The sequence below is a fragment of the Eubalaena glacialis genome, chromosome 8 (genome assembly GCF_028564815.1).
Source record: "Eubalaena glacialis isolate mEubGla1 chromosome 8, mEubGla1.1.hap2.+ XY, whole genome shotgun sequence".
Taxonomy (NCBI): domain Eukaryota; kingdom Metazoa; phylum Chordata; class Mammalia; order Artiodactyla; family Balaenidae; genus Eubalaena; species Eubalaena glacialis.
This window is the reverse complement of record NC_083723.1, coordinates 78,223,398-78,248,730: the sequence shown is the minus strand read 5'-3', so window position 1 is coordinate 78,248,730 and position 25,333 is coordinate 78,223,398. Positions and strand designations below refer to the sequence as shown.

The 25,333-nt window shown below is 38.1% G+C and overlaps 2 protein-coding genes across 9 annotated transcripts; one reads left to right on the top strand and one right to left on the bottom strand.

The window, feature by feature from the left end:
• Positions 1-1,103: 1,103 nt before the first annotated feature.
• CBX3 (chromobox 3) lies at positions 1,104-10,737 on the bottom strand. Of its 4 annotated transcripts, none has more exons than XM_061197849.1 (6): positions 10,622-10,737; positions 9,114-9,165; positions 6,049-6,191; positions 4,460-4,622; positions 1,844-1,938; positions 1,104-1,488 (listed from the first exon to the last, which is right to left on the bottom strand). In XM_061197849.1, exons 2-6 carry the CDS (start codon positions 9,135-9,137, stop codon positions 1,362-1,364), a joined length of 552 nt encoding a protein of 183 aa, XP_061053832.1. In that variant the 5' UTR covers positions 9,138-9,165; positions 10,622-10,737; the 3' UTR covers positions 1,104-1,361. The 4 variants fall into 4 exon arrangements, with proteins under 4 accessions (XP_061053832.1, XP_061053831.1, XP_061053833.1 ...); XM_061197848.1 differs by lacking the exon at positions 10,622-10,737 and adding an exon at positions 10,345-10,470; XM_061197850.1 differs by lacking the exon at positions 10,622-10,737 and adding an exon at positions 9,668-9,735.
• A 631-nt stretch (positions 10,738-11,368) lies between these two features.
• On the top strand, positions 11,369-21,577 carry HNRNPA2B1 (heterogeneous nuclear ribonucleoprotein A2/B1). Of its 5 annotated transcripts, XR_009701838.1 has the most exons (14): positions 11,371-11,602; positions 14,363-14,398; positions 14,496-14,606; positions 14,774-14,920; positions 15,234-15,444; positions 15,599-15,700; positions 15,775-15,855; positions 16,562-16,624; positions 17,903-18,022; positions 18,277-18,399; positions 19,079-19,161; positions 19,318-20,249; positions 20,544-20,679; positions 21,235-21,577. XR_009701838.1 is itself a non-coding variant. In XM_061198604.1 (12 exons), the coding sequence occupies exons 1-11, from the start codon at positions 11,597-11,599 to the stop codon at positions 19,138-19,140; spliced, it is 1,062 nt and encodes a 353-aa protein (XP_061054587.1). In that variant the 5' UTR covers positions 11,369-11,596; the 3' UTR covers positions 19,141-19,161; positions 21,235-21,577. The 5 variants fall into 5 exon arrangements, 1 of the variants encoding a protein (XP_061054587.1); XR_009701839.1 differs by lacking the exon at positions 19,318-20,249 and having other exon boundaries at positions 11,369-11,602; XR_009701841.1 differs by lacking the exon at positions 17,903-18,022 and having other exon boundaries at positions 11,370-11,602.
• Positions 21,578-25,333: the final 3,756 nt, after the last annotated feature.

Sequence of the window (25,333 nt, the reverse complement as noted above, 5' to 3'; positions counted from 1 at the left end):
GTTAATACATATTCTACTTGAAATTCCTAAACTCAAAGGATCTAAAACAGGTACTCTAATGCCTTAGTGATATCACACTATTTACAAATATGAAGTACAGTGAATGTGTTTCTACTCCCACTATAAAGGTCATCAGATTAAAAAAAAAAGTCTAATCACATAAAGGAATATAAAACTATTTATTGACCACTGTTCACCAGTATTTACAATAAAGTAAACAATATACAGTTGAATAACATTCTGATTACTACAAAGTTATTGTTTTTCCTGGCTTGTGCTGAACCAGTAACCCAAAATACTGAGAAGACTGAGCCTACATATAAGGAGTGGGTTGGGGTAAAGTTTCAAAAAACATGCAGGTCAAGTTTAGATTAGAAAACTTTGTTCACTCATTTATTCCTGCAGATCCTAAACTGCCAACATCTCTAACCATCTGATTAGGTTTCCATTAACAAGTCTGAGACATTCCATGTATCACAGTCTTTCAGTAAATACAGCACACGGATTTCAACTTCTTATAAAGAATGGTTTGCCAAAAGGAAGCTTTAAATGTCCACTTAACTAAGTCTTGCTTGGCTAATTAAAACATACCAGAATTTTTCCATTTTTTTCATTTGGGTTGACAGAGATAAAATTTTCCTTTCAGGGGGGTTTTACATATAAAACTGCATTTATATGATGGTAGATATGGATGCAGATTCTGATAGGGCTGCTTTAAAAAATTATCCAATTTAAATTGTTTAATTTGTCTCATTAATTACAAAATTAATTTGAAAGGTTAAGACTTAAATTTTCAATTTAAGTTGAAGTGATTTCTTATATTGCTCAAAATGATAGAATCCCAGAAACATGGGCTCATCCATGGTTGTGAAAGGCTGTTTTTGTTTTGGTAAATGTGTTTAAACAATAACCAAAAAACCCCCAAACCATTTACATATGTATTTTATGTATACACATACAGAAAACCCAGAATGGTCCTTAGGCATATATGAGTTAAATGCAAATTCTAAATTCTGATCGAGTAATGACTATGGAGATTTTCCCCAACATTTAGAAAAGCTGTTCTCTAATGCAGAGGAAATAATATACCATAGTATCAAATGTTCTTTTCTGCTAAAGGAAGCAACTACAGAAAGCTTTTATTTGTTCAAAGTAACCAGTGCTACAGATGCAAAAAAAACAAAAACAAAACCCCCAAAAAACCCCCCAAACCCAACAACTTCCCCAATACTACTTCAAAACAAACATATCAAACATGATTTTCATTAGAATGTAGTTATTTCTTCACACTAATAAATCAAAAGACCAAGACCCAGATTTTATATATATATATAAATATATATAAAAAGCAATGCAAACAATTATTGAGCTTCATCTTCTGGACAAGAATGCCAAGTTAGTCTCTCTTCATAAAAAGCAATTACAATTTGAGGACACTTCATATTTGCCTCCTTTGCCAGCACCAAGTCCGCCTCATCTGAATCTTTCCTGTTGTGAGGAAAAAAAAATTCAATTAAAAAGTCTAAACTGTTTTTTGTCAACTGATAACCATTCACTTAAGGATCATAACTCAATCAAAAGGTATTCAAGTGCTTCAGGGTTATGTGGTTACTTGTGGCTGTGTTCCAATAAAACTTAATTTTCCAAAACAGGCCACAGTTTGCCACTCGTTGCTTTAGCAAAGTAACTAGAATCATCCTTTTAGCAGATAATTACTCTCTACCTAATGATGGTCAACTATTTGTAAAACCTAGGTAGATATGTTTTTTAAAAATTCACAAGTTTTTAAAAAACATTATCTATTCTTACTTTAAAATATAACAGAAATTACCCACACACTTACCATTTCATGAGAAACATTAATTCTCCACTGCTGTCTGTGGCACCAATTATTCGCTCTGGGTCAAGACCTCTGGCAAAACCTCTTGGTTTATCAGCCTGTTTAAAAGAGGTTAAATGATTATTTACATAAATGTTCCCACACATTTTTTTCAGAGAGCAATCTAACAATATTAACTTCCAATTTGTTTTCATGATATGTAACTTTTAAATAAAAACCTTCTGATGATGAAACAAATGACCAGAGCAAGAGCCCATATTTAGTACTAAAACACATATTAATTTCCATTAAACTTACAAGCAGAAAAAACAAATCTGTATGTCTAAAATATTCTGAATCATAAAATCAAGAAAACAAACAAAACTTTCTTCATTCAAAACACCAAAAGGCAGGAAAAAACCCCAATCACTTTTTTTCTGGTAATTCTAATCAATTAGTAATTATAAATTCTTGAAAGTCAGTATTTCAAATTACTTCTAGGAATCGTCTAAATTACCCACGTATTTTTTAAAGCACACAGAAACTATAAACAGCAAAATAATAAAAGCTTTAAAATGAGAATAATCAGTATTGTAATCAATCTGCATTACAGTAAACCTTATAAAATACTTAGTATAAACCAAAACTGTGGTCTGAGGGACTCCCGGGGATGCCTGAGACCTTCTGGAGTATCTGTTTATCTGCAAGATCTCCTCTTTTCATGTATCTGTGACTTTAGATTGTCTTTGTGTATCTCCACCAAACAACATAGCACAGCAAATCGAATACAGGACTAATGCCTTATTAAGACAGACATTGACAAGATTTGCAAAAATGTAAAATGTCACTCTTCTCATTTAAAGTTATTTTTCATGAAAACTTATGAATAACATGTAACAGTCTTCATCATTCTTAACTGAATATACAAAACTGTGTAAGTTTCTACTTTAATTTCTAATGCAGTTAGTACTGATCGTTATAATCCATATAAACAAGTTTTTTGGGATCCTCAATAATTTTCTAGAGTGTAAAGGGGACTTGAGACCAAAAAAGAGAAGTGCTTACATAACAAATCCTTTCTCCCCATGAGACGTTTTAGATCATTATCTCGAGCTCTGGAGTCAGACTGCCTAGGTTATAATAATGACTCTAACCTTCACTCGCTGTGTGGCTTTGGGCAAGTTAACCTGTTTGTGATTCAGGTTCATTTTCTATAAAATACATACAATTAATACTATGTTTCATAGAAATTTTAAAGTATATGGAAAGCAAATTAAGTCATTTAGAACACTGCTTGGCACATTAGGAGGGCTCAATGCAGGATACCTATTGTTATTAAACAGTGCTTCTGCTGAGCATGTGGTTGACTTCCAGTTTACTTACAACTGATTCTTAAGATTGTTACCTTTTTGCCTTGGCTGCTAAAGTGTTCAGAACCAAATTTGTAGCCCACCTCTGTTTCCCTTCTGTAAAAAATGAGGGTAATACCTATGATCTTGACACAATTGTCATTAAGAGTTAATGGACTGGGACTTCCCTGGTGGTGCAGTGGTTACGAATCTGCCTGCCGATGCAGGGGAAACGGGTTTGAGCCCTGGGCCAGGAAGATCCCACATGCCTCGGAGCAACTAAGCCCGTGCGCCACAACTACTGAGCCTGTGCTCTAGAGCCTATGTGCCACAACTACTGAGCCCGCGCACCACAACTACTGAAGCCCGCGCGCCTAGAGCCCGTGCTCCGCAACAAGAGAAGCCACCGCAATGAGAAGCCCACGCACTGCAATGAAGAATAGTCCCCACTCGCCGCAACTAGAGAAAAGCCCACATGCAGCAACGAAGACCCAACACAGCCAAAAAAAAAAAAAAAAAAGTTAATGGACTGTGAAGTACTTAGCATCTAGTTCAAATGATCAAATTTTAAATCCAAAGTCCTTATCAATAAATCTGTATTGTATGTTTAGTCCCCAAGCCTAGATATAATTCAGACCCAAGACCTTTTCCCAAATTGCCGTGTTAGGCCAAAAGGCAGGGCAAGTATGTTTTAAAGTTGAGGGTAGAAGCAAAGAGTTATATAATTTGCTCAAAGCCACAAAGAAATCAATGAAGCAAAGACTGGCTCAAAATACACATGCAGTGAATGAACCAATTATCTCATTTTATGCCAATAAAAATTAATAAAAAATTATCCAAGATTATATACTTCAAAATCAAAGTACTGTTTGGCAATACAAGGATCATGTGCCAAAGTTTTGGTCACTACCACTCACTAATGATCTATAATCAAAATGTGCTATGTAGATTGTTTTCACTGTATTGTAAGGGATTTTCAATGATCAATTTTGTATTGTTTTTACTTAAGACAGCTGGTCTAGATGAGAGGAAATCATCTGATCTGAAGTCAAATCCATCAATCTATCCAAAATAACACTAGCACAATTTTAAGTGGTGTAAGCACTTACTAGACATTTACACAATGTAGGGTAAACCATGCCTATCCTTTCTGTCCCAAATATTAAATATTAAGTATTTTAAAAAGGCCTTTTAATGATATTTTTAAAGTACTTGAGTTTTAAAAAGTATTTAAAAAATCAAGTCATCCTTTTACAAAAAGCCAGTTTGCTGGCTAATGTTTTATACGTACAGCATCTCTTTTCTTCTTTGATTTGCTATCATCAGATTCACTGTCAGATAAAGATTTTCTTTTTGTTCCATCTTTTTCTTTACCAGCTTTTTGAGAATTAAGAAATGCTTCAATTAACTCTGGACAATCTAAATTTTCTTCAGGTTCCCAAGTATTGTCTGCACTGTGTTCAGTTAAAAAAAAAAAAATTCATTCAATTAAACATGGTTCATCACCATCATCCAGATCCATTTAATACATACCTGACAAAAAGTCCTCTGTACTGCAGATATTAATCATTTCCCCCCTCCCCTCACATTCTTTTGAGGGAATCTATACTTCCTTTTGTGTCTACTTTCACAGTCCGTACTAAGTGGGCAATGTTATTACCTCCAAGGTAACTGAACCTGACTCTAGCAGAATAACTGGAACCAATATTTTTCCAAGTTATGCAGACAACTCACTTTAGAATTCCTCTGGAAGAGCCTTTAAAAAAGGTGGATTCCTGGTTCCCACCTCAAATTACTTTATCAGATTATGCCTAGGGTTGAGGCCTCTAATACTGTGTTTTAAAACACAGCAATTCAGAGGCGCTCTCAAATATGAGACAGTATTTTCAATTTCTGCTGGGTACTCAAATTGGGAAGTGATATAAAACAGGGGTTGGCAACTCACAAGTCAAATTCAGCCTTTTGTATGGCTGGCAAACTGTTTTTTACATTTTTAATCGGTTGGGAAAGAAATGTCACAATAAAAGTCATATGGAATTGAATTTTGGGGCCCATAAACAAAAGTATTATTAGAACACAGCCATGTTCATCTGTTTAATGTATTGCCTATTGCTGCTTTTGTACTACATTCTCAGAGTTGAATAGCTGTGACAGAAGCCCACAAGCCTAGATTATCTACTATGTGACTCTTAAAGTCTGCCAATCCCTGATATACGGCAGAGATGACCATTTCCATGTGTTTTTCAGAAGGGCTGGAAAGAAAATGAATATCAATTACCAAATGTGAAAGTAGGATCACCCTACACCACTAGTTACAAGATTGCTAACTTTGTGTGCTCTGATCCAAAAAGCCTTTACAGAACTAGACAGAATGAAAGTAATCATTTTAGAGATGCTAGGAAAGATGCTTTTAACCTCTAGTTACAACTTGATCTGTTGATGCCCGGACTCTACTTCTTAGAGATTAGGATACAGTAAACCTAGTGTAGGACCTGAATTATGATGAGCACTTCTGTTTAAGACCCACTAGTATACCTTACATAGCTTCACTATTTTTTAATGTCCTCTGTAGGAAAACCATGTAGATTAGGTATTCTAGGTAGTACAGTATCCAACTACATTAAAAAGCAAACTGTACTCTATATTATATAAATTTGACTCTCCAAGGTAATCAACTAGACTCAAATCTGCTAGGTTACCACTGTAGGCAAAAGACATGGCTCTTTTTAAACATACCTCAAACAAGATACCCTGGATTAAAGGTGCTTTTAAATTTAAAGAAACTTACAGAAAATGGATAAAAAGATCTTAGACTAAAAACAAATTTTAAATGTTACTTAAGTACAGTTAAACATATAATAAGGCACTGAGATTTCTTACTCTGTAAATCCCTTCCACTTCAGGAAATACTCCACCTTCCCATTCACTACACGTCGGTCCAGTACTTTTTCTACCACAAATTCTTCAGGTTCTGCCTCTTCGACTTTTTTACTCTTTCCATTCTGTTTCTTTCCCATTTTTTGCTAAAACAAAACAAAAGAGAGATTTAAGAAATGTCTTTTTTTGACTTTTTTAGTACATTTTAAAGGCTAGACTACTTATATTATCGTTCCATTTGACACCTAAATTTCCACTTCTATATCCCAGAGCAGATACCTTCTGAAAAGGTAAAAGTTAACAGATAATAAAATAAAGGAATTCTTGATTCTGTGGGTTTAGCTCAAAACTATCACCCACCACCCTTCACTGAAATAATACAATCAAAAACGTTCTTTGAAAACACTGTTTTATCTTTTCCTGGTCTTATTTCTATGTAGTCTACAAAACCAAATTTAGTAGAGTTTTCACTTATTTTAACCACAGGACAGCAACAAACAACTATTAGAAACTATTAGAGAATTATACAAAGGAGAATAACTAGTAGTGACAGGTCTTATTAGTGAACCATAGACCCATTAAAACTACAGCCCCCAAACACTAAGACCCCCTTTCCCAATTGAAACACCGATGTTAAAGGCCTCAACAATTTAAGAGAAAAGATAACTGCAGAACTAAAACATGGTTCAGAACCATGATATCAATTGCAGGGTCAACCAATGAGACCATAAATAGGTTAAAAAGGACAAGATCATTTCCCCATAATCTCTGTATATAATGTCACTCACCACTTGGAACAAACCTATAATGCTGTCACTTCAAGAGGCCAAAATGCTGGATCATTTTAATTATCTAATGTGAAAAAATCCTTTCTTCTTGGCTTCTCAAGAGAAAGACTCTAAACTGGTACCCAATGAAACTAACTTACAAGTTTTTAGGTTAGATTTTTTTCTTTTTTTTGGTATAACACTCTTTGAGAGAAGCAGGAGACCAAGCTCAACAGACCAATAACTCAAAACAGATTTGTTATTGAAAATGGATAAACTTTCAAAAAAACCCGGAAATGGTTATTAAGAGACTAAGGGGGGAAATCCCACATGTTATGTTCATCTTGGAATCATTTCACCTTAAAACAGGTGCTATTAAAAAAAAAAATTAATTGCTCAGTCACTAAAGTCATCCCTCCTAAAGCATGTAAGCAGAAAAATTAACAGCAACGCCTCAAGACTGCAAAGGACATTTAAAAATACGTAATCATTTAGAAGTGTACACACACATATAAGAAATAAAAATCCTCTGAAACTTAAATAATGCAGCAAACACCTGATTTTGTTGGATACCGTTCCCCATGTCAGGTCTTACAACTTTCATTAGTCAAGATACTTGGGTACTGCACCCAGTCAAATAGCCTTCTGCCTCCGTACAGTACAAGGAAGGTAATGATGGTGGTAGTGGAAAGAGTGAAGAAAAACTGGTATAGACCAAAGCTTATCAGACACTGATCCTAAATGAAAAACAAAAAAAGTATGTCCATGAAACTAAGAGGCTAACAGAGTAAACAGGAAAACAAAAACACAGAAAATGAAAGACAAAGAAAATTTGGCAAAAGAAATGAAGTATTTACTACTATGGCACCCATAAACTAGTTTCAAATGCTCATCCTTTTCTTTTTAAAAGAAAATCCACCCACTTTCCCATTTAAATTACAGCACACATTATCTCACAACACTAACAAAATTATTTTAAAATGCAAAATTAGGTAGATTCTGAAGACTATCAAACTGTATGCAAAGCGACTTAATTTTAATAGAAGCATCTATTTGCTTTCTGTATCTATACTCATCCTCACAGTCTCAGGGACAGCTATTTCGTTTCCCATCCAATACTTTTGATACTGGTGATTGTAAAGCCAATTTAATTATCTACATTTTGGTTTACTGATTATGAAATTTGAAGGACAGTTCAATCCTGAGGAAGCACAGATTATGCTTTGTGCTTTTTCCATTGATGGATTTGATGGGAATAAATTATGCCACCAGACAGGCTTTATATTTAAATGTTTCTCTGGATGTTTGACTTAAAAGTGCAATCTAATGATGAAACAAATGAAAAATCACCAACGTGCCCTTTATATTGCGAAAGCCAAGGGGAGAATACACAAACCAAAACCATTTTGCTTTATTTAGATGTTAACACTCACCTTTATATACTTCCAGTTGTTATTAACGCAATGTGTTGGAATTAAATACTGTGGGAACCATAACTTTGAATTTCGTGATTTTTATGTGAATATTCCAATGGCTATGTTAAAACTCCAAAGTTGACATGGCTGAATACATACATGTCTACAGGTTTACATAAGTTTTAATGAAGCCTAAGAATGCAAACTGTGGGTTTAAGAAACTGCTGGAGAGAAAAAACTTAATTGCTCAAAAGATCCAGAAAATCTAGTTTCCTCTCTTTCCTGGACGTATGTGTGATGTTTTTTCATGTCATGTATTAAAAAAACCACATTGCAATGATTTAAATTTAAACCCTTCTGTATTTTAGAATAAGCAAGTTTGAAATATGAGTGACCAAAACAATTCGAAATATTCAATGACTTTTGTCTCCATCTAAGTGTGCAAGGTAACCGTTCTTTAAACAGGGCAATGCTGAAAATACTTGCTTTCTCTAGAATTCAGTAGAGTGATTTAGAGAATAGTATGCCAATCAACAAGGGCTTTATTGCTTTGTCCGTGTATGCTTGTAACATTCTTCCAGGTCACATAAATTTTTGTATCTTTATTTCAAGATAAGAATACTTGGTAAAAATTTATTTCGTGTTACGCTCCCAAGATTAGGTTTCTCTAAACGAATCAACACACTATTAAGCCAAGTCAATAAATATCTCAATGTAGTAATTTCCTTTTTGCTCCTAACTCTCCCCATAATAACAGTGGGGTGAGAAGGGACTGGAAACTATATATGGATGTAAATTTCTCAACCACAGAGATGCAAAGTTATAATTTTTGGAGAAAAAAAGTTTGCGTTAGATCCTTAAATATTTTAGGTTGTCATTAACTTACCAATGTAGTTTTATTGGACGCCATTTTTTATTGCAGACTTGAAGAGCTATTACTAGAAAAATACATAACAGTTAAAAAAGTTTGCAAGACACAAAAAAGTAGCTAAACACAAGTTTTGTTTGGATTCCAACCCCCACCTAGGTAACTCACGTTATCAAACATGTATACAAATCCACAGAGAAGCAGTTTTGAGATTCTGCACAAACTAGTGATACATGCCTAAGAGTATATCAGTGTTGTAACCAAGTGTACCTAGATAACCTTACCGGGCACGTTAGTACCCGAGAAAGCTTTACAGAGTAAAAAATAGACAATTTTTTTTCCCCAATCCAAATCCCACTTATAACCATAGTCACAATTTTTTAAAAAATGGCCAAATAGTTTGGTTCAAAATCAAACGACTGCCCAAACGATCACAATAACCAATTACTGTGAATTTCTCCTCTACACTTAACAGTCCAAAGAGTCGCCTATGTAATGTAATCCCAACCTGGTTTCCTCTTAGCAACCCTCCCTTTCCAATCATTAGTTAAAAAACTAAAGGAAAAACACACCGAGATGTTCCAGTCCCATTTCGTGCCACTTCTGTAACCAAATCACCTCTTTCTGCACTTTCATCCGCTCCCCTTAAGCCCCTGCCCCACCCGGCTTAACAAGGCCTTAGCGCCCGGCCCCCGCCCCGCCCCCTCCCCCCCACGGGAGCGCGGGCCTCGTGGTCAGCGCATCCGCGGGGAGAAACAAAGGCCGCGGCGCGGGGGCTCAAGGGCACTGCGCCACGGGGCCCGCACCTCCCCCGACCAGGCGGCGGCCACGTAACGGAGCGCCCGCCGCAGCCTCCGGACATCGGGCCGCGCGGATACGGGAGAATGCACCGCCCTCCCTGGAGGCCCAAGTCGCCGACCGAGGCCGGGAGGGGAAGGAGAGCCCCTCTTCTTGATCCGGGATGGGGGAGGGGAGAAAGAAATGCGCTTTGTCTAGAAATAAGGCAGTTGTCGCCACAGCTTTCAACCTTGGGGAAGAGAGTCTCGTCCCCTAAACCAACTACAGACGCCGGCCCAGCGCCAGGCCCGCCGCGGGGTCTCTGTTCGCCTCTCCTTTCCCTCCCACCAGCTCCTGATTCAGGGTCGGGCGGGGAAGGGATGGGAAGCGGGGAACTGGGGGTCTTTGGGGCGCATGTGGTATCTTAAGCAACACCACCGAGTGAAAGCTAGAGAAAAAGAAAGACACCGACTTCACCGCCTCCGAGCTGCTCCGGGTCCCGGGTCTGCAGCGTCTCCGGCCCTGCGCGCCTCAAGCTCCAGCCACATCCGAAGGGGAGGGGGCTGGGGAGCTGCGCGCGGGGCCGCCGCCGGGGGGAGGGGAAAGTGGCACCGCCCACGCCCGGCGGCCGCGAGGGGCGGGGTGGGCGCGCGCCCCGCGGCGGGGAGGGGCCGTGCGCGGCGCAGTGCCCGCCGGGAGCCTCGAGCCCGGGAGAGCGAGGGGGAGGGGGCGGTGACAGTGGCGTTTACCGTTCGTGGCGTGGCGCCTGGTGGTCCCCGGAGGGGAGGGAGAGGGAAGGGGGGGTGAGGGCCGTGACCGAAGTCTCCTCGGCGGAGGTTTTTCCTGCTTTGCAGCAGTAGTGGCTGGCGCCAAAACAGGACTCCGCCCACTTCCTTGCCCCTGGGGTTGGGTGCCTCCGAACGCTGGGGGTGGGGGGGGGGGGGGGAATAAAAACGAGCGTCCCTTTCGACTACCCGCGAGGTCGACCCCAAAAGCGTTGGCCAGGGTTACGTTGGTGGAGCGTGAAGTGTAATTTTTTGACTAGAAGTCGCTTCGGGTGTTTCCGGAAGGGGCCGAGTCGGTCCTCCGCGCAGGGGAGGAAGGATGGGGGAGGGAAAACGCAGTAGAGAAGGCTACTAAGTTTTTTTAAGACGGGGGTAGGGGGAGATTATCAAAGCGTTGCTATAAGGACCACCTCCGGGGTTGAGGGGGCTGGACCTCTGGGCTGAAGATTAAGCTCCTCCCAACAGCGTTAATTTCAAAATGCGCGACCGTTTCTCACCTGCCCTGCGCTAAGGCGGGGGCTGGACCCAGTTCCGAGAGTCATATACGCAGAACTCGAGCCTTCCACAATTCACAGAGCCCTTTTACGCAACTGACGTCAAGCACCACTACTGGCCGCAGGGGGGGAGGGGCACGTACTTGGCGCAAGGAGGCCGTAGAGCGTTCCCGCCATTGGCGGCGGTTAGGGCGTTTACGCAACGGCCTGACGTAGGGGAGGACGCGTTAGTCGGGGGGAAGGTTCTAGAAAAGCGGCGGCAGCGGCTCTAGCGGCAGTAGCAGCAGCGCCGGGTCCAGAGTGGAGGTGCTCCTAGCGGTGTTGTTTCTCGAGCAGCGGCAGTTCTCACTACAGCGCCAGGACGAGTCCGGTTCGTGTTCGTCCGCGGAGAGCTCTCTCATCTCGCTCGGCTGCGGGAAATCGGGCTGAAGCGACTGAGTCCGCGATGGAGGTAACGGGTTTGAAATCAATGAGTTGTTGGAAAGGGCATGGCGAGGCCGTTGGCGCCTCATTGGAAGTCGGCTATCCGCCTCCGTGGGAGAGCGGCAGCGAAATTGGGCCACTTCAGAAGCGGCTGGCCTCAGGATATTTTTGAAGAGGGGTCGTTAGTGGAGGCCTGATTGTACAGCGCTTTCCCCACCCTCAGTCTCCCGGCGCCATTTCCCTTTGCTGGGGGTGGGGGATGGGGAGCTTCCACATGGCGGACGCAGCCCCACTTTAGTGAAAATGGGGCGCGGAGGCAGGAATTGTTACTCCCTTTTTACAGCACGCTGGTTTGGGGGCCCCGGCGTCTCCGCGCTTGAGCGTTTCGGCGGGCTTCGGGTCCTCGCGAGCGGGACTGCGGAGCTTCCCCTCCCCCCTCCCGGGAACCGGATTTGGCGGCCGCCATTTTCATTTCTCTCCTTCCTCGTAGTGTTTTCCTTTTAACTCTCGAAGTTCAACTAGTTTGACTCTTTTAACAAAGAATAGAAGTGGTTAACTATTTTTTTTTTCTGGGGCTGTTTTCATGCCGTTTCGAGGTGGACTCCGAGTGTCTTGTGAGCTTGGGTTTTTAAAGTCTTGCGCACCTCATTAGAGGCTCGCTCCCTTCCCCTCGATGAAATGGCGCCATTGCGTTCAGGAGCCGCACCGAAGGGCGGGGGAGGGGGCGGCGTTCTCCAGGGCGGGTTCGCACGGCTTAGGAGGAGGTAAAACCATCTAGGGTGTCGGGCCCGGTTTAAGGCGAGCGGTAGTATGAAGACCACATTTTGTTTTCCAGCCCTTGTTTATTTGAGTAACGGTTTTATCTGGGTCTGCGGTGATTAAAAAGGCAGTTGAATCGTAGGAAACTTTAGAAATGAAGAATCAGATTTAGAGCCATCAGCTTACTACCGACTATGTGGGAGGCCGTGGGGGAAGGAGGTCTGTGGGGGGCGGTATTCCGGGTCAGAATCCTTTAACTGAAGGATTCTCTTTGAAATGTAGTATTTGTATTTTAAATATTATTTTTACTGGGAAATTTAATCTTTACTGGGCAAGACCACAGGTACTTATTAGTGATAAGCTAGAAATCATGATGAAAATGAAATAAAAATGACTTTATAGTTGTACTCTGGTTAAAACATGGCTCAGTCTTTCAATGCGTGTATTGCTATATACAAAACTTTTAGGCTGGGCCGCTATGTTTTTGAACTTTGTCACTTGCTTTTCTCGTTTATGTTTGCAATCATGGTTGATGATTACATTGATAAACATAAGGTCTCAAGCGAAGGGGGTCTACCTGGGTATTTTCCTTGGCCCTAAGCACGCTTATAAAATAACTTTGTTTGTAATCAATAGTGGACAGCGGGTAAGTTTGGAAAATGAGGTAAGTAATGAGTTTTTGCCTTTGTTAGTGATTTGTAAAAGTTGTAGATGTATTTTTTTAATCTATTTAATTTATTTGGGTTTTAAAAGGCCTATTAACTGACAATATTTGGAGTAAGTAAAATTTGCTTAAGAGTCCAAATATCAGTATGCTAAGTAATCTCTATAATTGTTTTTTAAGTGTCTCAGGAGCTAGTTTGATAATTTGTTTTCAAAATTTTCAGAATCCTGAAAAGTTAACTATATAGGGAAAAAACTGAATTGCTTATTGCTGTATTTACTGAGACTGTCATGCATGGAGAGAGGAACTTCATAGAACTATGGGTTGAGAGTTGTAATGCTGTTTCATAACAGTTGGTCATGGACGTTGTGACTAACTTTCGTTTCTGAATATTCTTAGTTTTTTAACCTAGTCAATTGAAAACAATGACCCAGCCTTCCTTAACTGATAGCCCAAAATACAGAGCTGTTAATGCAACTTATTTGCTTGCTGGTTTGTAAGGATTGAGTTTTCAGCCCAGGCTCTTTTTCTTTTCACATGTGAAAGTTGTTTATGCTGTGTAATTTGCCAGAAGACCACTAAGTTCAACATGGTGAAGTGTAAATTGTAGTACTTTGTAGCTACGGGATAGTTACAGTGGTCATTTAAATATTTTTATGGTTTTGAAAAGTGAGATGATTACAGTGTCTTACTATGTTTCTGCTTTTACGCTCAGTAACGGTTCAGATTGTTTCTGTGTTGTCTACATGTCAAAAACTAGCTATGTTAAAACTTTTTTAAGTTTTAGACACCGTTAATTATGAAAGTTATTCTGCCTTGGTCAGAAGAGAGGTAAATTTTAAGGATATTTTGGTACATATATTGAATGCTTAAAATTTCCGGTAATGGAGAGTTGGTATATGGGGAGAGAACAATACTAGGTTTTTGAAAATTGCGTTACATTAGAATCACCACCAGAGGGAGCAATGAAGGGAAACTCACTTTTCAAATAACTGAATCCTGAAATAAATGGCAATTCTTGGTTATAAAAAGGCAACAGTTTTTATATTTTGAAAATTTATATTTAAACGGAATATTTAAAAGTTCTCTGTTTTGGGTTATAGGATTGAATGCAGATTTTGATAAGAATCTTAACTTTTCAGTCACCAGGGAGTAGATTTGCTGCTTTTTCTTCAGAAAGTTTTTTTTTAACTAAGTAATGCTAGATTTGTTTAAAATAATTTAATGTGAAGTAAATATAGATCAAGCATTAATGATTTTGAAATTTGTGTAGTTCAGCTGAGGCAATTTTTTTTGGTGTAACACAACTAATGCAGTTTAACATATGGTTTAAATTTGATGTAAGTTTTTTTTTTCCCCCCCCAGAAAACTTTAGAAACTGTTCCTTTGGAGAGGAAAAAGGTACTCTGCCAGCAGGTCACCTCATATTTAAGAATTTAATTTCCTGCACATAAAGAGAAAATGTAAATAAAAATTGAAATGATGTTTTCCTTTGCAGAGAGAAAAGGAACAATTCCGTAAACTCTTTATTGGTGGCTTGAGCTTTGAAACTACAGAAGAAAGTTTGAGGAACTACTACGAGCAATGGGGAAAACTTACAGATTGTGTGGTACGTTAAGTGTGGAAGTGCTTAGGGATAGTAGTCCTTCAAGTGTTGGGTTTCTTTGTTTAAAATGAATGAATCGTGGAGAAAATCACTTTTAAATTCATGTTCGTTATTTTAAAATGCTGTAAGTGATGAGATTAAATGGTAACATCACTCCTTTGGATTTAAAGGTAATGAGGGATCCTGCAAGCAAAAGATCAAGAGGATTTGGTTTTGTAACTTTTTCATCCATGGCTGAGGTTGATGCTGCCATGGCTGCAAGACCTCATTCAATTGATGGGAGAGTGGTTGAGCCAAAACGTGCTGTTGCAAGAGAGGTGAGCAAATACATAACTTGTTCAAACAGTTTTGAGGAAAATTGCATTTCGCTCTTGCTCAAGATTAGAAAGTGACTTTTAAAAGAACGAAGTTATCTGTATTTAGCCCAAAGTGTTTTTGTTTCTTTAATAGAGCTTCGTTGGGTTTCTGTGCTTTTAATTTCCTAGACTAAGTTATTTCAAAGACTAGGTTCTTATTCATAAGGTGCCTTAGTATTTGGTCATAGGATAGAAGCCATGTATGTTACTCAGATAGTGTGCTTTCGTTCATGTTTGTGGTTTCTTCAGTCAGGATGATTTTTTTCTGTTTCAGGAATCTGGAAAGCCAGGGGCTCATGTAACTGTGAAGAAGCTGTTTGTAGGTGGAATTAAAGAAGATACTGAGGAACATCATCTTAGAGATTACTTTGAGGAATATGGAAAAATTGATACCATTGAGATAATTACCGATAGGCAGTCTGGAAAGAAAAGAGGCTTTGGGTTTGTTACTTTTGATGACCATGATCCTGTGGATAAGATTGTGTGTAAGTGTCTATAAGTGCTAGGGGTGTGGCTCTTTCACATTTTAAGTTTTGGGTATGTTAACACCCAAAACTTTGTTAAAAAGTAAAGTTTAACTTGTAACTTAGCTAATATTATAGGATGCTGACTTAATGGACTCTGAACTTTTCATTCCAGTGCAGAAATACCATACTATCAATGGTCATAATGCAGAAGTAAGGAAGGCTTTATCTAGGCAAGAAATGCAGGAAGTCCAAAGTTCTAGAAGTGGAAGAGGAGGTAACTTCAATTCCATTTTTTTCTTAAGATTTATTTGTATAAGTGTTTGTTACTAACCAGGGTACTTATCATAGGCAACTTTGGTTTTGGAGATTCTCGCGGAGGTGGTGGAAATTTTGGACCAGGACCAGGAAGTAACTTCAGAGGAGGATCTGGTAAGTCCGCCTTCTAAGTTTAGAAGGGTGAATGTGCTTGAAAACTATGAGTGAGTTTTAATTAGAATCTAGGAAATCCAACCTAATTTTTAAAAAGTTATTCTTAAGATCTAATGTAGGTTCTGTCCTAATGGGATATTCTGATTTGGCTAGGCAAGAGGTAACATTTTAAAAGTCCTATAGTTATAGTTAAGGATAAATAATTGCGTAGATCCTTTATGGTTTTCAGTTTCTGGAAAAGTTAAGATAGTGCAGCCATCTTAAATTTATGAGGTATTCCTGAATAGTCGGTGGAAATACGTAGAGGCTTATACGTGTAGGTTTGAAGAGGTTTGTGTCTTTGTTTTTTGCTTTGGGCTTTATATGTAGGTTAATCTGAATAATGTATTGTGGTGCCAACAGAAAAACTGCCCCTGTCCATTGTCATTCCTTTTTATAAATGAATATCTTAAGTGGAGACTTGCCAAGTCAAGCCCCAAATCAGGCAGTTATCCTGATGATGAAATTGAATCACATACTTTAGTGTATTTTTAACACTAAAATACAGCATAAAATACACAGTAACAGCAGTGTACAGCACAAGGGGAAAGGGTTCCTAATAACTCTTATTTATAGATACTAATAGATAACGTGGAGGAAGGGAGGGTAAGGAATTGAGTGGCATGAACCACAGGAGAATAATCTTTTTTTTTTCTTCCCTTAACAGATGGATATGGAAGTGGTCGTGGATTTGGGGATGGCTATAATGGGTATGGAGGAGGACCTGGAGGTCAGTTTCTTCTACGCGTCTTAAGATTGAATCACACTGTGTGTTGTCCGTTTTTGAGTGTATACATGAAATTTTTCTTAATGTTTTACCTTTTGTAAAGGGATTAGGTGATGATGGTTCAGTTATTTGGATTTTTATTCTGATTTGCATTTTACCTGTTGTAAATTATAAAAGGAAAAATATAGTTGTAGGTGTTTGTGTACTTTTGCAAAATCAGTTGGGTAGATTTTAAATGAGAATTTAAAAATGCCATTTAAAGATGTCCTGTTGTTCTTCAAGCAAAAGAATTGGAGATAGATGAGATATTTTGTATACTGTTTTCCTGAAAAAGTATGGACAAGTGGTTATGAGCAAGATTAACATGTAAGGGGAATGTATATAAGAGCCCTGTGTTGTCTTAGCTCTTACCAAGATGAATCTAGGAGGATAATGTTCCAAAAGTCCCCAAAGGAACTTTTCCAAAACATACACAAGTGTGCTCCTGTATCCAGCTAAGGTGGTGAGCCACTGTTAAATATGAAGTGATATGTTTTGTTGAAATACAGGAAAGAGTGATACTTGCTGACAAATGTCTTAATAGAAAGGAACAAGACATTTAAAACTGATCTAAATAATAGGCCTTATTTCTGGTTTTGCCTTCATTAGGCATGACTTTGGAGTCACATAAGTTTATTTCCAATATTGCTTTGAAAACCAAATATTGATTTGGTTTGAGAAAGATGAGTTTTTGTACTTACTGCAAGCAATCTGAGACTACCAATTTAAGTTTAATTACATGCAAGTTTGCTGATTTCTGGTCCTCCCCCCCATTTCTACTCCGGAGAAGGGTGGTGGGTATTTTATTTAAGAGACATGGTAATTCACAAGGAAACATGAGTTGGGAACTTAATCTTTCGGACCAGCAGGAAGATGTGGCTCTTCTACTTTGTTCCATTAGTCTACACATCTCGGTCTGCCCCACCCCACCTACAACCTTGCACAAAATATAAATAGGATTTCAAGATATCTTCCAGAGAATCCATGATGTGTCTTTAGTTTTAGGGGAGACCTGTGGCATTACAGGTATTTCTAAAGGTTTTATCCAGTTGTTAGTGGGTAGGCATTCCCCACCCCTAACTGTTTACCAAGGATGGATATCAGAATCTGCCCTTGAGGATTTTAGAGATTTTGTAGAACGAATATCTTACTTAAAAAGTACGTGTTTTGGAAAGCTGGAAGTGGGTGTTCAAATGGCATTGAAAATATTAAGTAATTACTTAAAGGCTTATTTTATAATAGGTGGCAATTTTGGAGGTAGCCCTGGTTATGGAGGAGGAAGAGGAGGATATGGTGGTGGAGGACCTGGATATGGCAACCAGGGTGGGGGCTACGGAGGTGGTTATGACAACTATGGAGGAGGTAATAAATTCACCTGCATCTTTATGTGGGAATTTGAATTGGAATTAATGATTTTCAACACGTGAGATTTTTCATTTCATTGTTGTTGATGGTTGTCTTTTAAAAAAAAAATGTAGAATTGTAGATAGGTGTTGTGCATTTGTTCTGATTTGTTTTTGTGGGAATTTTGTCTTAAGTACTTAGCATGTATTACTGGTTTAATACTTGGTTGTGTTATGGGGTTTATTGTACAGAAATTTCCAAATTTTTTACAGGAAATTATGGAAGTGGAAATTATAATGATTTTGGAAATTATAACCAGCAACCTTCTAACTACGGTCCAATGAAGAGTGGAAACTTTGGTGGTAGCAGAAACATGGGGGGACCATATGGTGGAGGTAATTTATTAGATTTTTCAAATTTGTGATGAAAATATTAGTGTTTCATGACTCTGAAGAAAGATAACTTTCAAGTTTATGCTTGGGTAACACTTCCCATCAAATACACATTGTTACTGAGAGTAAAATTCTGGGAAAATAAAAATATCACTGGGGGGGGATTGTTGTGGTGGAGGTGGGATGTTCAGTGATACAGAATATTTTGGGGTTAGTGAAATGGATTAGATGTTTTCAGTGGAGTTTTTCCCTTTGGCTGATTAAGAAAAAGCTAAATAAAATTGCTGAGCATATTGCAAGTGGTATAAATTTTGTATGACTCTTAGAAAGCTAATTTAGTAAATCTGAACTTTTCGTTCAAATCATTGTTGAGTTGTTAGTGGGACAGAAACAGATTCCTTATGTTTCTTTCGCTGAGTATACTTTCTTAAAACTTCTAAATGATCATGGAAGAGAGCCCTCTAAAGAAGTAGCAGTAGTAAAATGTTTTCAGGTTTAGAGGGAAAAGTTGAAAAATCTGTGAATCTGGATAATTTAATCTTCTGAGTTAACGAGGCTAACTAGAAACAAGTAATGGTCTCTGATCTGCATGTTTTAAGGAGTGTATGGCTGTAAAATAAAATTAGCTGTAGAACTTGGGAAATCAAAATAAGTTTGCTTTCTCTTGTTCCAATAATTCTAGGAAACTATGGTCCAGGAGGCAGTGGAGGAAGTGGGGGTTATGGAGGGAGAAGCCGATATTGAGCTTCTTCCTATTTACCATGGGTAAGTAGCTTTTAAGTTTCACGTTATTAATGTCTTGGGAGACCTAGCTGCCAGGAGTTAAAAGCTTTTTAGGATCATGTTATCTTTCCTTAAAATCTGGTTAGATGGATAATTTCATAACCTATTTTTTTTTACTCTTTACTTCTGTTGAAACAGGCTTCACTGTATAAATAGGAGAGGATGAGAGCCCAGAGGTAACAGAACAGCTTCAGGTTATCGAAATAACAATGTTAAGGAAACTCTTATCTCAGTCATGCATAAATATGCAGTGATATGGCAGAAGACACCAGAGCAGATGCAGAGAGCCATTTTGTGAATGGATTGGATTATTTAATAACATTACCTTACTGTGGAGGAAGGATTGTAAAAAAAAAAAAAAAAAAAAAAATGCCTTTGAGACAGTTTCTTAGCTTTTTAATTGTTGTTTCTTTCTAGTGGTCTTTGTAAGAGTGTAGAAGCATTCCTTCTTTGATAATGTTAAATTTGTAAGTTTCAGGTGACATGTGAAACCTTTTTTAAGATTTTTCTCAAAGTTTTGAAAAGCTATTAGCCAGGATCATGGTGTAATAAGACATAACGTTTTTCCTTTAAAAAAAATTTAAGTGCGTGTGTAGAGTTAAGAAGCTGTTGTACATTTATGATTTAATAAAATAATTCTAAAGGAAATTGTGTAATTATAGACTTTTTATTTTAAATAAGTTAAGGAGTGGGTAGTATAATTAAGGTCCATTGCAAAGCTGTTGTTACATTTGTGTAAGATAAATGCTGGTCAGATATAAGTGTGTTGTTTGCAATTCATCAGGATTAAATTATGTAGATAACTTAAGGGATATCTCTGCAAGGAGAAACACCTTTTTAGATCTTTTAGATGCTGCTTCTTCAATGCAAGGAAAGGAAATAACCCCAGCGAGGTACTCTTCAGGGATACAGGTCTAGTACAAGAGAACTCTTGACGGCTACTAAGTTCAGCCAGTCTTAAGAAACTGTGCTGTTTCTACAAAGCTTTAACTACAGTAGTTTATAAGGATGCCAACGAAAGCTGAGGGTGTAGAGCAAAATAGTTCTAAGCTTCAGTTAAACTTCTTTAGGTAAGATCTCATTTACTTTTCCTTTCTTAATTTTCCTCCCCAAAAGATAAACTAATACTCTTCAATGGTCTTTCAGTATAGTGGTTCTCATGTAGTTTAACATAGCTATAAATTGAGTTTAACAATTTATAAACTCAAGAGAATAATTTTATAAACCCTGTTTTCCAATCTGTCATTTACTTAAATTATTTTGGTTGTTTTTTTCCCCCTTTTTTTCCTTCTTTCCCATCCCCTTCCCCCTCTATGAAGATTCAGGTGCTTAACATATCATTTTTTTCCCTGCTGGAATTTTAGCATTGATATGAACCATGGACAAGTATATTCTGCTGCCACAAAGACTGTAAAGTGCTTCATTTCAACAGCTGAGGCAAGCCAAGTGATCATTAATAAAGCTTTTCTTGGTTCCTTCAGTGGTGTTGGTAGTGAAATGGTAGGTAAAAGTTAGGCTGCAAGTTGAATAAATCATGAAATTTCCCATCGTTACACCCTTGTGTATTCACATTTCTTGGATCAAGCATTTTGAGTGAACTAGGGATTTTTTTTTTATTAAAAATAAAGACGTTTTGTTCTTCTGTTATTTTGATACGGTTCTAGCTTTACATGCTTATCAGGATCAGGCTAAGGAGACGGTAGGGCAAGATGGTTAAATCTACTTTCAGATAATTTATATTTATGAATAAAAGTGTCTACATTATAAATCTTGTATGTATCCAATTCTAAATACTTAGGTTTAAATGTGGTAATTCTTTCCCAATCCCTTAACCTATAGGAGAGACGTAGGTTGGCTGCTGAAGTTTCATTTCTTAGATGTCATCAGAGATTGATTGCCTGGCTTTATTGCCTTTTCAGGAATGTGATAATCAGGGCATATTCTACTGTATGCACCTGTGAGTCTTCTTTGATCCTAAGACCACCACTGAAATTATTTAGGTTCTTTGGACAAACATGATAAACTTCTTCAGATACTTTTTTTTTCCTTTGGCAGGAAGGTGTCTTGCTGCAGGTAACTAATGAAGAAGTGGTCAACCACAGAATCTTCAAGAAATAAGAAATTCTGTACCATCTGAAAGTAGTTCTTGTTGGTGCCTTCATTTTAAAAAGCACTCTTTAAGATTAAAGGGAAATGTTTTCTGATAAAATAACAGACTTCATTTAGTACAGGTTCTTAATATAAAACAATTACAAATTGAGTATTGTTTGTAACGGAGTAACATCAAATCAGCTAGAGAGAGAAATGTATCGTGTTTTGAATTAGGTTTTGTGAGTAGACAGATTAAAATTCTATTTTAAATATAAAGTTTATTAAAATAAATACTTTTGTATTCAAATACTTGGTGTAATGTTTACACATAAAATGTGAATCTTGTTCTATGAACATTAAGTTGTCTAAAGGATTGCCATCTGCTAGATTTCTAAAGCAGTTTCTCAAAGCAATGCATATTGCCATTTTCCTTTCAATACGGATAGACAAACGAGAAAAGCACTGTGGACATTATTGGCTGTCCCTAATAAAATGCCATTCTTTATACACTGTATATTCAGCGTTTGAATAATGCTACAGATTTCTGGCTTTGCCTTGTATGTTTAACATTGCTGGTGGTGGTTTTAAAGTCATTACAGATTCTAACCAGCTGAAGTGGTCCAACCAAGTTTAAGTGGCTATGCAAAGGCACTGAGACAAACTCTGTCATTAGTTTCTCAAATGTGAATTAGCTCTGTTTCGTTATACAGTTAGTATCAGGTGGTTGTCTTAAAGGGTTAAACATGGTGGATAAAATTTAATAGCAAGCAGTGAGTTTCTTACTTGGATGTTCACCTGAAATGAAAAACCAGAAAAATAGGGGACAAAGAGTAAAGTTGACTTGTTCTATTTCTTTTGGTTTTGATATGAGGTATCTCACAGGTAAGTCAAACTAATGATGGCTAACGGAAGATGAGCTTTGCGTCCATTTTCAGCTATAAATTTGTTTACATTTGGCCATGGATTTACTAGGAAAAAATAATTCTTAATGTCTTAAAAATGTCTAGCTCTACAAAGAAGTTAACTTTTGAAGAAGATAAATCAAGTTGGTATAATACAACCCTAAAATACCCAGCGTTTAACACCAGCACAAATAGGGGAAGACATCTGTATTACGTATTAACAGGGCGAAATGACCTAGCTTATTGAAACATGCAATAGGTAATGTTGAGTATTTTGTGTGTATGTTGTGTGTTGAGCTGCTAATTTTCTTTTAGAAATTGAGATTTAAGGACCTTTTTTTCTAAAAGGAAATATTTTAGAGTACTGTTATATTTTCACCTCACAGTGTGTTTGTAGGTCAGCAATTTGGAAGCAGCTTAGCTGTGCGATTTCTAGCTGAAGCTCAGGGTTGTATGTAAGTCAGGGAAAACATGACTGGGGCTGGAATATTTGAATCCAAAATGGCCTACTGACAGGACTGAAGGTTGGTACTGGCTATTTCCTTTACCCATAGTGAAGCAACAAAAGAATCCTCAATACAACCAGTGTTTTTGTAAGTTATCTTGTGATCACAATGTGGGAGGGGAGGGTTTTACTCACATGACCAAAAAGCAAGCGTTATTGGGAGCCATCTTGGGGGATGGCTCCCATACCTGGAGTGTTTTCCTCTTTGGTAAAAGCTTTTGAAACTGGATCTTCTGTGTGGTTTTCAATATTCCGATTAAGTGCATAAGTACGTTAAAAGTTGGTCTGAAGTGATTCTTAATATTTAAAAGTACTGAGAGGCAATTAAGGGAGGCTTTAAAAGAATCATGTCTTGGTTCCTTAGTAATGACAATTACTAGTTCAAACGTGTGTGCATATGTGGTGCCTTTGCAGAAGGTAGAAAACATCACTAATCTCAGTATACCCAAAGGGCGTGTGTACATTGTGGTTTAGTTATATTTTAAATCAGTCTAAAGTTTGGAACAAATATTCTCAGGTGGTATACCCAATGATTTTAATGCTCTGCTATTACTGCAACTAAAGTATTTAAGTGAAAAATATTTAAATTATTAAGCACTAATATGTACTCCATAGGATCACTTTGTTGTTCTGGCAGCTGGGCTGACTTCTAACTGCTCCTGTATTCTAAAGGTCAGTGCTGAACTGGAGCCAGCCTTGAAATGGAACCCATATATCCACATCTTATTGAGCACACGTTGCTTGAAGATTACACGCAATAGTTGTAATTTCCCTGTGAGGATTTCATCATGGCCTGTTGTTAGCTACCAAAAGGAAATAAGGTTTTAATAGGAAAAGGACAAATGAGATGCTGAGCGCCTGTTGGAACCAGATTTCACTATTAATTTTCAACTGATGTAATTCTATGACAAAGGGATGATTTCAGGAATAACAGTATTTTCTATAAGTAAGGAAGGTAAGACTACTTTTATGTTGGGAGCAGTTAAAAATGAAATGTAAGTTTGGGCCAGTCCACTGAAATCAGGAGGGAAAATGATGCCTAGCAAAAAACATGCTTCAAAGAGGCCGAAGGCCAATTATACAGACTACCAGATGTATGGGTGTAAAGATTGCTGATCTTACCTAGTTCTGTGGGTCCTCTTGCAGCTTGAGTCTGTATTTAAACCCCCAAACAAATACTTGGAGACACTTGGGAACTTAAGTTTATCATCCCCCTAACCTTGATTGATGGAACTGTTTCTCAATTCAAGTAAGTCTTGACTGTTTATCCATGTCTTGTTCAGATTAGCTAAAGACTGATTACACTATTTAAGGAATGGGTCAGATAGCTAACAGCTCTGTTCAGCAGTCACAGTAAAATTAAAATGCATATGGCTTCCATTAGAACTTGACATTTTGATCTGTTTATAAAAGCTTGAGAATCAAATTTTCTCAACACTCCACCTATTCCTTCCAACTCGATAAAGACTACTGAGCAGAATAGTCAATCTTGGTGTATCTTAATCTGTAAGTAGGGAGCTTAGGCTAAAATAGTGGTGTGAAATTTTCACTGCTGACATATCAGTGATGGAGAGGAAGCAGCTTCAGCACTGTACTGAAGAGCAGTGTGGTATTTGTACAAAGTGACCAGAAACTAGCCCATGGCAAATGAGATGAAACTGGCTGGTGAAAGCTGCATTCGTTGACCTTCGGTCACAATGCACCAAATACCTTATGGATCTCAAAATTTCAGTTGCTGTGAATGTTTTGAATCCCAGCTCTCTCCGCTGTGTGCCTCTTTTTTGCCCATTTGATGTTCCTGATATTTTCAGGGATTGGGGAGAATGCTGAGCCTGACAAGAGCAAGCACTGAAATTGAGCAAATCGGGATACCTGCAGTTTCAAAACAATTGGTCGTGGCATATTACATTGTATGTAGGCTTGAAAGAATGTGCCTTGAAGCTCTGTATTTAAGAAGCTAAGACATTTGAGGTGGGCTCCCTTGCAAAAAGCCAGCCTGTCACCATTGAAAAAGTGGTTATTGCACAAAACTGGTCAGAAGAGTGAAACTTGCATCTAGAAGCATTTTGCTACTATGTGGGGCTTGAAACAAATTCCTAGCTCCAATTTAAAGTATAAAGGTTTACTATAAAAACCCACACCCTACATTTCTGTAACCCAAAATAACTTTGACTTGTGACATTTATGTTATTAGGCAATTACTCTAACTGCAGAAAACATCTGACAACCTTGATTCTTCTAATTTTGAAATTAGACTAACAGTATTCTTGTTAATGTTCTAAAACCTTGACAGGGCAGTTGTCTACAGAAAATTCTTGAGGTTTCATTTCAAGTGCCATTATTTCTATTCTTTTTATCAAATGGCTATGTTTTTGCCTCTTTGAATATCTTTCATTTTGCTTCAGTATTTTCATTTCTTTGCAAAGTCTGTGCTTATCATCCCTTAGTGTGGTGGTCTGCGTTCTTGTATGGCCTCCTGTACATGCTTGCTTAAATCTTTCCATATTTAAGCAAGTTGGGTTTTTTTTGGTGTGAGCTGTCAGTGTTCCAGATGTGGAGCTATCCCTACAGGCTGGCTTTACTGCCAGGGAATTAGTCCTATTTATGAGAGGGAGGGAGGCTCTTTGTCCTCAGGTGTTAAAGCCTAATGCAGTAA